Here is a 14,425-nt window from a genome sequence, read left to right on the forward strand (position 1 = left end):
AGGAATCTGTCCGTCCAATAAACATTCTGGAACTAAGGGCCGTATACAACGGTCTTCTCCAAGCGGCACATCTTCTGCAAGATCGAGCCATTCAGGTTCAGTCGGACAACGTCACAGCAGTGTCCTACATAAACAGGCAGGGCGGAACGAAGAGCAGGGCTGCAATGTCAGAGGTAACAAAAATTCTCTTCTGGGCAGAAAGGCACGCGCTGGCGCTGTCGGCGATCTTCATTCCAGGAGTGGACAACTGGGAAGCGGACTTCCTCAGCAGACACGATCTCCATCCAGGAGAATGGGGCCTCCACCCAGAGGTATTCGCAGAGGTAACAAGCCGATGGGGTGTACCTCAAATAGACATGATGGCCTCTCGCCTCCACAAGAAGCTTCGGAGGTACTGTTCCAGGTCATGAGACCCACAAGCAGTGGCGGTGGATGCCCTGGTGACTCCGTAGGTGTTCCAGTCAGTATATGTATTCCCTCCACTTCCACTCATCTCAAGGGTACTCAAACTAAAAAAAAGACCAGGAATTCCGGCGATCCTCATTGCTCCGGACTGGCCAAGAAGGACTTGGTACGCGGGTCTTCTGGCATTACTGCTAGAGGGGCCGTGGAGGTTAAACCCCAGATCTTAGCTCGGAAGGGCATTCTGAACAAGGTTATTCCTACTCTATTCCAAGCAAGGAAGGGGGTAACGTCTAAAAATTACTATCGGATTTGGTAAAAGTATGTCTCTTTGGGTGAATCCAAGAAGTTTCCTATGGTAGAGTTTCAACTGGGAAGTTTTCTCCTCTTTCTGCAAGCAGGTGTGGATGTGGGCCTACGCTTGGGCTCAATCAAAGTCCAGATTTCGGCCTTGTCCATTTTCTTCCAGAAACAATTGGATGCTATACCTGAGGTTAAGACTTTCTTGACAGGAGTTCTGCACATCCATCCACCCTTTGTGCATCCTACGGGATCTTAATGTGGTGCTGCAGTTCCTGCAATCGGATTGGTTCGAACCTTTACAGGAGGTGGACGTAAGGTTTCTTACTTGGAAGGCGGTCACACTGTTGGCATTGGCATCTGCAAGACGTGTGTCGGAATTAGGGGCATTGTCGCACAAGAGCCCCTATTTCATTTTCCATGAGGATAGAGCTGAGCTCAGAACGTGTCAGCAATTTCTTCCAAAGGTTGTGTCGGCTTTTCATATGAACCAACCTATTGTTGTGCCAGTGGCTACTGACACCTCAATTAGCTAAAAGTCCTTGGATGTTGTGCGGGCTTTGAAGATATATGTGAGGAGAACTTCTTGTCACAGGAAATCGGACGCTCTATTTGTCCTTTATGATCCCAACAAGATTGGGTGTCCTGCTTCTAAGCAGACGATTTTTCGCTGGATCAGGCTTACTACCCAGCATGCTTATTCGATGGCAGGATTGACGATTCCAAATTCTGTTCAGCCCACTCTACTTGTAAGGTGGGTTCTTCCTGGGCAGCTGCCCGGGGTGTCTCGGCTTTACAGCTTTGCCGAGCAGCTACTTGGTCAGAGTTGAACACGTTTGCTATGTTCTACAAGTTCGATACTTTAGCCTCTGAGGACCTAAAGTTTGGCTAATCAGTTCTGCAGGAACCTCAGCACTCTCCCTCCCGTACTGTGAGCTTTGGTACATCCCCATGGTACTAAATTGGACCCCAGCATCCTCTAGGACATAAGAGATAATCGGATTTTAATTACCTACCGGTAAATCTTTTTTCGTAGTCCGCAGAGGATGCTGGGCGCCCGACAAGTGCTTCGTATTCCTGCTTAGTTACTTGGTTCAGTATTGTTGGTTCAGCCGTTGCCGAATTGTTCCAAGTTGGTTAGCTTGGCTTTCCTTTTTGTTATGTGTGAGCTGGTGTGAATCTCACCACTATCTGTGTATTTCCTTCTCTCGAAGTATGTCCGTCTCTTCGGGCACAGTTTCTAGACCGAGTCTGGTAGGAGGGGCATAGAGAGAGGGGCCAGCCCACACTATTAAATTCTTAAAGTGCCATTGGCTCCCAAAAGGACCCGTCTATACCCCATGGTACTAAATTGTACCCCAGCATCCTTACGGACTACGAGAAAAGGATTTACCGGTAGGTAATTAAAATCCTATTTTTTCAAACAGTTTTGAGACTCAAAAGGAATCGATTTCATTTTAGTAAATATACCCCCTGCAGTGCAACAAGGTTTTACCCAATTGCTAACTTTTTTGGTTTGCCAACAACTCTGAATAAACCCCTATGTGTCCTAATTTCTTAGAAAGGAATCACATTTATTAAACCATATTAATATAATATTTTTTTCATGAAAACTCCCAGCCAACAAGCACTGGGAAGCGGTTTTCCATACCGATCCCTAAGCACTGACCTTGCACATGTGATGCAAATAAACGTATTTCATTAGAAAACCACGTACATAATAAAATGCTGTTAAAGGGTCACTGAGCCTTAAATGAAATATTTAGTTATGAATATAAAATATGTTGTTTAGCATCTTCGTGATGTTCCACATCAGGTCTGTTGAAAAGGTTTAATTCCAACTACAATAATTTGAGTTGCTGTGAAATTTACTGGTCATACCTCTGTCTACAAATCCCCCAAACCACCAGTGGCGGCTCCTACTGGTAACTCCCAGAGGGTCTGATGCTCTGCTTTCTGAAGGTCTGCAATGTGCAGCCGACTTATGCACATTGCCGGGATTGTGATCCCACACTATGCGCACAAATTCACAAGCCCAGGCTTCTAGGACTGCACTGGCTGCAGCTGCTAGAAACCAGTTAGAGCTCCGTTATAGCAGGTGAATGGCTCCCCATTGCTAATTACAGTCCCAATGGGACAAAACACCTTCCCGCTGGCACTGCCTCTCCGGCTGTGATTAGCAGGGAGCGCTTCCAATGAGAAGTCACTGCGGGATTTTACTGGGGGGCTGCAGTGAAAGTGTGCGATTCAGTTTTGCTGTTTAAATAGAAAGTCTTCTCTAAATGGCAGCATGCTGCAAAGGGGAGAAAAGGAGCATGGTGGACATTTTTGGTTAAATATAGACACTCCAGTTATGTATTTTATCTATGGAATTTACACAATAAGAGTCTGTTTTATGTTTGATCTTTTATTTGTTTGTTTTTTTTGTTAGATGACTATAGACCATGGGACATCAATAAAAGGGAACTTGCTAAACAGGACCATAATTACCAACCTCCAACTGTGAAATTTGGAAACGCAACTACATTCCAGGATGATTTTTTCCCAAAAGAGATAATGCCAAGAGAGAGTTTCAAGCCCCCTGGTGTAGCGAAGCGCAATGGGGTCCCTTTTGATGGCACAACAAGCCACCGCATTTCTTATGTCCCGTATGATTTAGAACCAAGGTTTGAAAGACAGAAACAAGAATATAAGCCTAGCAGCCAACCATTCGATGGTATCACCACCCACTATCTCAATTTTAAAGGTGCACTCGGCGAGAAAACAAAAAGCTTCAAACCTGAACATGGTAAAGTTGGAAGCGATGCTCGTTTTGAAGGCAGCACTGAGTTCCGTGATAGCTTTCAGCCATGGGAAGTTTCTCCACATCATGTCCAGAAATCTGAAGAGTATAATCCACCTACTACTCACATGGAGGTAGACACCACAACTCATCTGGATTATGTACCACACCAGCTGAATTATGTTGCCCCAATTCGCCCCGTGTCCCATGGAAGAAGAAGCAATGTGCCCTTCAAAGGAAATTCTACAATGAAAGAAGATTTTCGAGCCTGGGAAGGTAGGCGCCAAGAAATGATTAAGCAGGATCACCAGATTCCAAAGCCTACTGGAAAATTTGATGGATTGACTACATTCAAATCCCACTATCTTCCTTATGAGATGCATCCAACTCAGAGCTATAAGCCTTCAAACATCGCACTACGCAATTCTGTCCCGTTTGAAAGCGGCACACTCTACCGCTCAGATTTTACACCCAAGAAGAATGAAATCTGTCCTGCAAATTATCTATCTCCTCCTGGCTATGTCTTTGAGAGTGTCGATAGCCGAGGCCACAAAATGTTTCAGAAGATTCCTACTCCGGAAATGAATCTGTTTTCCAACACCAACGAAAACAACCTGGCGAAGGCAATTGCTGTGATATCATAATTCATGTTACACGAAAAATAATGTAAGCATGCTTAAACATATTATGTTGTACTTGTATTTCTTTCCTCTTTTGAAACATACAGTTCATATAATCATTCCTAACCCACACACTGTAAAATTATATAGTATTAAAATGATTATATTTTCTTAAACTTTAACACAGATGCTAACTGCACAAATATATATTAAGTAAAAAGAAAAAAATGAAAATAATAAAATAAAAAAACCACACCAGTTGTAATAATGCTAATTACTATTAGTGTAAGTGTTAAGGAATTAAGTTCTCATCTAATTGGTAATCAAGGGGGAGGCACTTCCTCTCTCTTACTATACAGGTCACATAGAAGAAAGATACAGAAGTTAGCTTGGGTAACTCACTAGTAAAATAAATATAAAGCAGAACTGTTAAATATTTGATACTTAGGGATAATGGCCCTCATTCCGAGTTGATCGGTCGGTATTTTTCATCGCATCGCAATGAAAATCCGCTTAGTACGCATGAGCAATATTCGCACTGCGACTGCGCCAAGTAATTTAACAATGAAGATAGTATTTTTACTCACGGCTTTTTCATCGCTCCGGCGATCGTAATGTGATTGACAGGAAATGGGTGTTACTGGGCGGAAACACAGCATTTTATGGGCGTGTGGATGAAAACGCTACCGTTTCCGGAAAAAACGCAGGAGTGGCTGGAGAAACGGGGGAGTGTCTGAGCGAACGCTGGGTGTGTTTGTGACGTCAAACCAGGAACGACAAGCACTGAACTGATCGCACAGGCAGAGTAAGGTTGAAGTTACTCAGAAACTGCAAAGTAGTTTGTAATCGCAATATTGCGAATACATCGGTCGCAATTTTAAGAAGCTAAGATACACTCCCAGTAGGCGTAGGCTTAGCGTGTGTAACTCTGCTAAATTCGCCTTGCGACCGATCAACTCGGAATGAGGGCCAATGTTACTATAGCAATTGCTAAAATTGTTAAAATCACTAGAAAAAAAATTGTAAAAGTGAAGAAAATAAAATGATAATGATTGTGTGTACCCCAGTTTCTGGTATTGATCATTATTATATTCTATGTGTATCCTTACAAGTTCCAGATATAAGGTTCAGACCACTTACATTGTAATTGTATTAACTCAGTGAAATTCAGCCCCCCTGGAAAATCAGCTGTAATATTACAAGTAGTATACTTAAATCACTATGTTAGGTAATCATATGTGTTACAGATTAGTAATTTAGTCATCAATCCAATGAATCGTTTATATAAAACAGTTAGTAAATCTGCCCCAAATTGTGTAATGGATTTTGTTCATTGCAATAGTATAGCACTGACACAAATCCAGTTCTTATTTATACTTGACGATTAATTCCACTCTGAGAATGGACAGGGTTTCCATTTAGTATTAAGCTACTCTGATATGAAGACATTTGTTATATAGAAATATATTTCTACACAGCAGTCTTATGTGTTAAGTAATCTCACTTTATACAATGCAAATGATTGGTTAGATCCTAGAAGTATTTGTTGGGTCAATAAACCATCTTTCTCTAACGTCCTAGAGGATGCTGGGGTCCACATTAGTACCATGGGGTATGGACGGGTCCACTAGGAGCCACTGGCACTTTAAGAGTTTGAGAGTGCAGGCTGGCTCCTCCCTCTATGCCCCTCCTACCAGACTCAGTTTAGAAAATGTGCCCGGAGGAGACGGTCACAGCTAGGGGATCTCCATAGGAGTTCTTTTCTTTTCTTTTATTTTTAGAGTTTAGGCACAGGGAGGCTGCTGGCAACAGCCTTCCTTCTTCGAGGGACTAAGGGGGGGAGTAGTGTCCGCCCTGCGGGGTCTGAACCACTATCTCCGCTGACAGGACACTGAGCTCGTGAGGGGATCGAACATTCGCCGCCACAGGGGATCACTCACTCCAGCAGCATGCCGCCACCCCCTTACAGAGCCAGAAGACTTCAGTGGCGAGTTAGTCACCGGCCCCCCTGGCAAGCGGAGAGCCGGTGTGAAGATGTCGGCAACAGGGTAGGGAGCGCAGTACTAACTGTGCTCCGGGGCTCAGCGGTACATGGTGCAGCGATGTGAGGGGCACCCTGAGCCAGCGCCTACACCCTACACTGTCCAAAAAGCCTGTCAGGGTCCCAGGATCGCTGCTAGCACAATTCCTCAGGCCAGTATAAACTACAGGAGAGTGGGAAGCAGCGCCATGAAAGGGGCGGAGCTTCTCCTCAGAGCGGACCCAGCAGCGTTCAGCGCCATCTTCCTGCCTGCAGAAGCGCTGACAGGGAGTGCTGTCCCTCCAAGTCAACTCCAGCTATCTTGTACGGTACAGGGGGTTGTATAAGAGAGGGGGAGGCTGTGTAAAGTCTGTGTAGTCTATTAAGGTACACAGACAGCGCTGGTAGTGTCATTAGTTCTGCCTTAAAAAGCGCTGTGTGTGGGTTGGCTCCAATCTCTGTGTCTATCTGTGGCATACTTGGGGGGAAACTGTGTCTGACATTTCCGTGTGTGTGTGTGTGTGTGTGTGTGTGTGTGTGTGTGTGTGTTTACTATCTCACATAGCTATGTCTAGGGACTCTGTGTCATATGCTGCAGAAGATGTTTCCTCTCAGGAGGGATCCATTCCATGTACACAGGATTGTAATGCTTTGTTTCAGATCCCCATTGTTGAAGCTAATACTGAGACTGAAACTCAGGTGTTAAAGAAGTCCATAGCAGTTTGGTCAGGCTCTGTCCCTATTCCTGCAAAATCCCCTAGCTTGTTCCCACAGAAACGTGCACTTGCCCGCATTATGCAAGATGACATGGATACCGATTCTGATACTGCAGACGGTGATGGGGATGTGCTGAGGGGATCGGCATCCCTTGCTAAGGGGGTGCAGCTCATGATTGAGGCCATTAGAGATGTGTTAAACATTAAGGACACAACACCTGAGCAGGTTGAGGAGGCTTACTTCACTGATAATAAGAAAGCCTGCTAACCTTTCCCGTGTCTAAAGAATTAAGCACTATAATTTAAAAATCCTGGGGACACCCGGAGAAAAAATTCCAGATTTCTGGTTGCTTTTCCCTTCCCTGAGGAATATAGCAAAAAATGGGAAATTCCAACAATTGTTGATGCATCTCTCTCCAGACTGTCTAATAAGGTGGGTTTACCTGTCCCTGGTTCTACCGCGTTGAAAGAACCGGCTGGTCGTAAGATTGACACTACGCTCAAATCCATATACACTGTTCAGGAGTGGCCTTAAGGCCCACTATTACCTGTGCATGGATTTCTAAAGCCATAGTAAAGTGGTCAGGCACATTACTAGAGGATTTGGATGCAATGGATAGTAGTGACATTGAATTGTTTTTACGTAACATACAGGATTCTGCGGGGTTCATGGTGGAATCCATGAAAGGCCTGGGTACGCTGACTGCACGGATATCCTCTATGTCGGTAGCAGCTTACAGGGGACTTTGGCTATGCCACTGATCTGCAGACGTGAAATCCAGGTCAGGCTCTATTTGGGGAAGCGTTGGATGCGTGGATTTCTACGGCAATCGCGGGTAAGTCACCTTTCCTTCCCTCCAGGGGCAAACGCAGGATTTACTGTGGGGGGTTTCTATATTATATATATATATATATATATATATATATACAGTATATATATATATATATATATATATATATATATACACACACACACACACACACACACACACACACATACATATATATATATATATATACATATATATATTTATATTTATAATATATATATATATATATATATATATATACACACACACACACATACATATTATATATACATAAATATATATATGTATATATACATAAATATATATGTATGTATATATATATATATATATATATACACACACACACACACACACATATAGGGGGGTAATTCTGAGTTGATCGCAGCAGGAATTTTGTTAGCAGTTTGGCAAAACCATGTGCACTGCAGGGGAGGCAGATATAACATGTGCAGAGAGCGTTAGATTTTGGTGGGTTATTTTGTTTCTGTGCAGGGTAAATACTGGCTGCTTTATTTTACACTGCAAATTAGATTGCAGATTAAACACACCACACCCAAATCTAACTCTCTCTGCACATGTTAAATCTGCCTCCCCTGCAGTGCACATGGTTTTGCCCAACAGCTAACAAAATTCCTGCTGCGATCAACTTGGAATTACCCCCTATATGAGCAGTGAGGAGGACATATGTGCATGAGCAACAGCTACCTCTCACTGACAGACGCTGTAGGGGGACCTCTGGCAAGAGCTCCCTGCAGCGGTAGCTGTGATCGCGAATGCCATTGCGGTTGCGGCTTTTCTTGAGACGGAGACACAGCTGTCTCCGTCTCTAAAAAGAAAATTCAGTCCATCAGGGGGGGTTTCTGTGCAACCAGACCCCCCCCCCCTCCCCCCCCCCCCCCTGCGTGCGCTACTGCCCTCTGCTATTTCTTCTATGAAGAAACAGTTTTCTTCAGCTGTGCAGCAGTCCTTTCGGACCGCTAAGACAAAAATAGCCCAAGCCTTCTACCACTTTCTTTAGAGGTGGTCGGGCAAAATCCAAAAAGGCCTGCACTCACAGGCTCCCAGGACCAGAGACCTGCTTCTGGTTCCTCAAAATCCTCAGCATGACGGTGGACCTCAAAGCCTGGAGGACGGGCTGGTGGGTGCGAGACTCAGACGTTTCAGCCTCGTCTGGGTGTCGCCCGGCCTGGATCCCTGGGTACAGGATATTGTGTCCCAGGGGTACAGACTGGAGTTTCAAGAACTCCCGTGTCACCGATTCTTCAAATCAGACTTGCCAGCTTTGCTGACAGACAGGGCTATCCTACAGGATGGCATCCTAAAATTGGTAAAGTCAGAGGTCATTGTCCCAGTTCCACCTCCTATGAAAAACAAGGGTTATTATTCAAACCTTTTTGTGGTACCGAAACCGAATGGTTCGGTCAGACCAATTTTTAACTTGAAATCGTTGAACCCTTGCCTGAGGGTGTTCAAATTCAAATTGGAGTCTCTCAGAGCAGTGATTTCAGGTAGAACTCTTGGAATGAGCGGAAGTGGAGGAAACACGTACACCGACTGGAACACCCACGGAGTCACTAGGGCGTCCACTGCCAAGGCTTGCGGGTCCCTCGACCTGGAACAATACCGCCGAAGCTTCTTGTTGAGACAAGAGGCCATCATGTCTATTTGAGGTACACCCCACTTTGGGTGTTCCAGTCGGTGTACGTGTTTCCTCCACTTCCGCTCATTCCAAGAGTTCTAATACTCATAAGGAGAACAAGAGTTCAGGCAATCCTCATTGCTCCGGACTGGCCAAGAAGGGCTTGGTACGCGGATCTTCTGGTTCTACTGCTAGAAGAACCGAGGCCTCTTCCGCTTCAAGAGGACCTGCTGCAGCAGGGGCCATTTGCTTATCAAGACTAACCGTGGCTACGTTTGACGGCATGGAGGTTGAACGCCAGATATTGGCTCGGAAGGGCATTCCAAACAAGGTTATTCCTACCCTGATACAGGCTAGGAAAAGAGTAACGTCTGAACATTACCATCGTATTTGGGAAAAAATTATGTATCTTGGTGTGAGTCCAAGAACTTTCCTAGGGTGGAGTTTCAACTGGGACGGTTTCTCCTCTTCCTGCAAGCAGGTGTGGATATGGCCTGAGGTTGGGATCCGTAAAGGTCCAGATTTCGGACTTATCCATTTTCTTCCAGAAACAGTTGGCTTCCCTCCTGGAGGTTCAGACCTATTTGTAAGGGGTTCTGCACATCCAGCCTCCCTTTGTGCTGCCTAAGGCACCCTGGGATCTTAACGTGGTGCTGCAGTTTCTCCAATCGGTTTGGTTCAAGCCTCTACAGGAGGTTGAGGTCAAGTTTCTCACATGGAAGGCTGTCACTTTGTTGGCCTTAGCTTCTGCTAGACGTGTGTCGGAGCTGGGGGCTTTGTCTTGTAAGAGCCCCTACTTGAAGTTCCGTGAAGATAGAGCTGAGCTGCAGACACGTCAGCAGTTCCTTTCCGAAGGTTGTGTCGGCATTTCATATCAACCAACCTATTGTGGTGCCAGTTGCTACTGACTCCTCAATTTCATCAAAGTCCTTGGATGTTGTAAGGGCTCTGAAAATCTATGTGAAGAGGACTGCTCGTCACAGAAAATCGGACTCTCTGTTTGTCCTCTATGATCCCAAGAAACTTGGCTGTCCTGCTTCTAAGCAGACGATCTCTCGCTGGATCAGGTTCACTATCCAGCATGTGTATTCTACGGCAGGATTGCCGTGTCCTACGTCTGTTAAGGCCCACGCTACTCGTAAGGTGGGTTCTTCCTGGGCGGCTGCCCGGGGTGTCTCGGCTTTACAGCTTTGCCGAGCGGCTACTTGGTAGGGGTCAAACACGTTTGCAAAGGTCTACGAGTTCGATACTTTGGTACTAATGTGGACCCCAGCATCCTCTACGGACTACAATAAAAGGATTTACCTGTAGGTAATTAAAATCCTATTTCTTCTTTTTTTTTTTAAATCTGTTTATTCACAATTTACATCAGAGTACAGCCATCAAAAGATTAATAATGTCGTACAGACAGACATAAAGTGCAACAAGAAATATAAAAACATATGACAATAATCCATCATCTGTTTTTCTGCATAAATATAACATACTAGTGACCAGCAGCATAACAGTTATGTCAGCGCCGATGGCTGTGTGCTCCTAAACGGGGCGTTAGCTTTTTGTTATATACTGTAGGATTACAACAAGTCCATCTGGTGGCTGAAAGATAGCAGTACAAGGGAAACATACTGGCCCTCATTCCGAGTTGATCGGTCGCAAGGCGAATTTAGCAGAGTTACACACGCTAAGCCGCCGCCTACTGGGAGTGAATCTTAGCTTCTTAAAATTGCGACCGATGTATTCGCAATATTGCGATTACTAACTACTTAGCAGTTTCAGAGTAGCTCCAGACTTACTCTGCCTGTGCGATCATTTCAGTGCTTGTCGTTCCTGGTTGACGTCACAAACACACCCAGCGTTCGCCCAGGCACTCCCACCGTTTCTCCGGCCACTCCTGCGTTTTTTCCGGAAACGGTAGCGTTTTCAGCCACACGCCCCTGAAACGCCGTGTTTCCGCCCAGTAACACCCATTTCCTGTCAATCACATTACGTTCGCCGGAGCGAAGAAAAAGCCGTGAGTAAAAATACTTTCTTCATAGTAAAGTTACTTGGCGCAGTCGCAGTGCGAACTTTGCGCATGCGTACTAAGCGGATTTTCACTGCGATGCGATGAAAAATACCGAGCGAACAACTCGGAATGAGGGCCACTGTGCATTAACAAACTATGGTATATACATAAAGTAAAAAATAAAAAGGGGAATAACAAAACAATAAATTACAAATAAAACAAATGGTTCGGTAGTCCAGAAAGAAAAGTGCCCATTTCCCCATCTCCTTCCAATCCCCATACAACAGGATAGTTGGCCATACAAGAACCAAGTAGTAGAATTGATTATTTTTATATGTTCTTGTTCTGTTGGCCCAGAAATCCCCCATAAAGTCCCCATGATTTATAGAATGTTACAACACCTGTTTCTCCCCAAGTAAGGGACGGGAAGCTGATATCCAATTACTCAAAATTACCATTTTCGCTGCAGTAGTAATGATGGTCAGTAGTGCAAGAATAATATTTTAACCATCTTATTCTTAAAGCATACAGAAGACAATTAGCTTCACGTAGTATATTGTGGAATCAGAGCATCATGTATAGTAAGAACAATGTATAAAGCAGGGCTAAAACTAGGGGTGCGTGAGTGGTTCCACTGCACAAAGTGCAGAGCTCTGTGTCGGCCGTGTCGCTGCCCCACGACCCTTACTACCGGCTAGCAGGCTGCCTGCATTGACACCCTGCAGTCACTATTGTTATCCTGTGGATGCTCTATGCAGGCACTCTGCATTCTGTGTAGCTGTTCGGAGCGTCCTGCACGGCATGCTCTTAGGGGGGCGGGGTTGGCACAGGGCCATAAAGGATAAAGGTATAAAGGATTTGTATGTAATTCCATGTACACTACTTTGGACACTTTGTAGAGCTTTATAAATATAAAAGACAATTATAATATTTGAATATCGTTAAATGGATTCAGTTATGACAGACTGAGCTAAGATATCAGATAAGCTGAGGTCGTCTTTGCTAATTAAATGGGTAGATTATACAACTATTTAGGGAAAAAAAAGAATGAATGGGAAGTCCCAGGTGGAAATTATTATTAATAACCTTTCTCTATCGTCCTAGTGGATGCTGGGGTTCCTGAAAGGACCATGGGGAATAGCGGCTCCGCAGGAGACAGGGCACAAAAAGTAAAGCTTTAGGATCAGGTGGTGTGCACTGGCTCCTCCCCCTATGACCCTCCTCCAAGCCTCAGTTAGATTTTTGTGCCTGGCCGAGAAGGGTGCAATCTAGGTGGCTCTCCTAAAGAGCTGCTTAGAAAAGTTTAGCTTAGGTTTTTTATTTTACAGTGAGTCCTGCTGGCAACAGGATCACTGCAACGAGGGACTTAGGGGAGAAGAAGTGAACTCACCTGCGTGCAGGATGGATTGGCTTCTTGGCTACTGGACATTAGCTCCAGAGGGACGATCACAGGTACAGCCTGGATGGTCACCGGAGCCTCGCCGCCGGCCCCCTTGCAGATGCTGAAACGAGAAGAGGTCCAGAATCGGCGGCAGAAGACTCCTCAGTCTTCTTAAGGTAGCGCACAGCACTGCAGCTGTGCGCCATTTTCCTCTCAGCACACTTCACACGGCAGTCACTGAGGGTGCAGGGCGCTGGGAGGGGGGCGCCCTGGGAGGCAAATGAAAACCTTTTTTGGCTAAAAATACCTCACATATAGCCTCCGGGGGCTATATGGAGATATTTAACCCCTGCCAGAATCCGTTAAGAGCGGGAGACGAGGCCGCCGAAAAAGGGGCGGGGCCTATCTCCTCAGCACACAGCGCCATTTTCCCTCACAGAAAGGCTGGAGGGAAGGCTCCCAGGCTCTCCCCTGCACTGCACTACAGAAACAGGGTTAAAACAGAGAGGGGGGGGCACTAATTTGGCGTTAGAAATATATAAAAGATGCTATAAGGGAAAACACTTATATAAGGTTGTCCCTATATAATTATAGCGTTTTTGGTGTGTGCTGGCAAACTCTCCCTCTGTCTCTCCAAAGGGCTAGTGGGTCCTGTCCTCTATCAGAGCATTCCCTGTGTGTGTGCTGTGTGTCGGTACGTGTGTGTCGACATGTATGAGGACGATGTTGGTGAGGAGGCGGAGCAATTGCCTGTAATGGTGATGTCACTCTCTAGGGAGTCGACACCGGAATGGATGGCTTATTTAGGGAATTACGTGATAATGTCAACACGCTGCAAGGTCGGTTGACGACATGAGACGGCCGACAAACAATTAGTACCGGTCCAGACGTCTCAGAAACACCGTCAGGGGTTTTAAAACGCCCGTTTACTTTAGTCGGTCGACACAGACACAGACACGGACACTGAATCCAGTGTCGACGGTGAATAAACAAACGTATTCCTTATTAGGGCCACACGTTAAGGGCAATGAAGGAGGTGTTACATATTTCTGATACTACAAGTACCACAAAAGAGGGTATTATGTGGGATGTGAAAAAACTACCGTAGTTTTTCCTGAATCAGATAAATTAAATGAAGTGTGTGATGATGCGTGGGTTCCCCCCGATAGAAAATATGGGCGGTATACCCTTTCCCGCCAGAAGTTAGGGCGCGTTGGGAAACACCCCTTAGGGTGGATAAGGCGCTCACACGCTTATCAGAACAAGTGGCGGTACCGTCTATAGATAGGGCCGTCCTCAAGGAGCCAGCTGACAGGAGGCTGGAAAAATATCATAAAAAGTATATACACACATACTGGTGTTATACTGCGACCAGCGATCGCCTCAGCCTGGATGTGCAGAGCTGGGGTGGCTTGGTCGGTTTCCCTGACTAAAAATATTGATACCCTTGACAGGGACAGTATTTTATTGACTATAGAGCATTTAAAGGATGTATTTCTATATATGCGAGATGCACAGAGGGATATTTGCACTCTGGCATCAAGAGTAAGTGCGATGTCCATATCTGCCAGAAGATGTTTATGGACACGACAGTGGTCAGGTGATGCAGATTCCAAACGGCACAAAGGTGTATTGCCGTATAAAGGAAGAGGAGTTATTTGGGGTCGGTCCATCGGACCTGGTGGCCAGGGCAACTGCTGGAAAATCCACCGTTTTTACCCTAAGTCACA

At 45.4% G+C, this 14,425-nt stretch overlaps 1 protein-coding gene across 3 annotated transcripts in view; it reads left to right on the plus strand.

Annotated features, from left to right (window-relative positions):
• The window catches only part of SAXO2 (stabilizer of axonemal microtubules 2), a 128,406-nt gene that overhangs the window by 69,197 nt on the left and 44,784 nt on the right, over positions 1 to 14,425 (plus strand). For 2 of the 3 annotated variants that reach the window (XM_063925945.1, XM_063925943.1), the window contains exon 4: positions 3,134 to 5,165. In XM_063925945.1, coding sequence (XP_063782015.1) covers positions 3,134 to 4,128 — 995 coding nt within the window. In that variant the 3' untranslated portion in view covers positions 4,129 to 5,165. Of the gene's footprint in view, positions 1 to 3,133; positions 5,166 to 14,425 lie in introns of those variants that run through there. The other variant, XM_063925944.1, reaches the window with a different exon arrangement.

The sequence above is a fragment of the Pseudophryne corroboree genome, chromosome 6 (genome assembly GCF_028390025.1).
Source record: "Pseudophryne corroboree isolate aPseCor3 chromosome 6, aPseCor3.hap2, whole genome shotgun sequence".
In the NCBI taxonomy this organism is placed as follows: Eukaryota; Metazoa; Chordata; class Amphibia; order Anura; family Myobatrachidae; genus Pseudophryne; species Pseudophryne corroboree.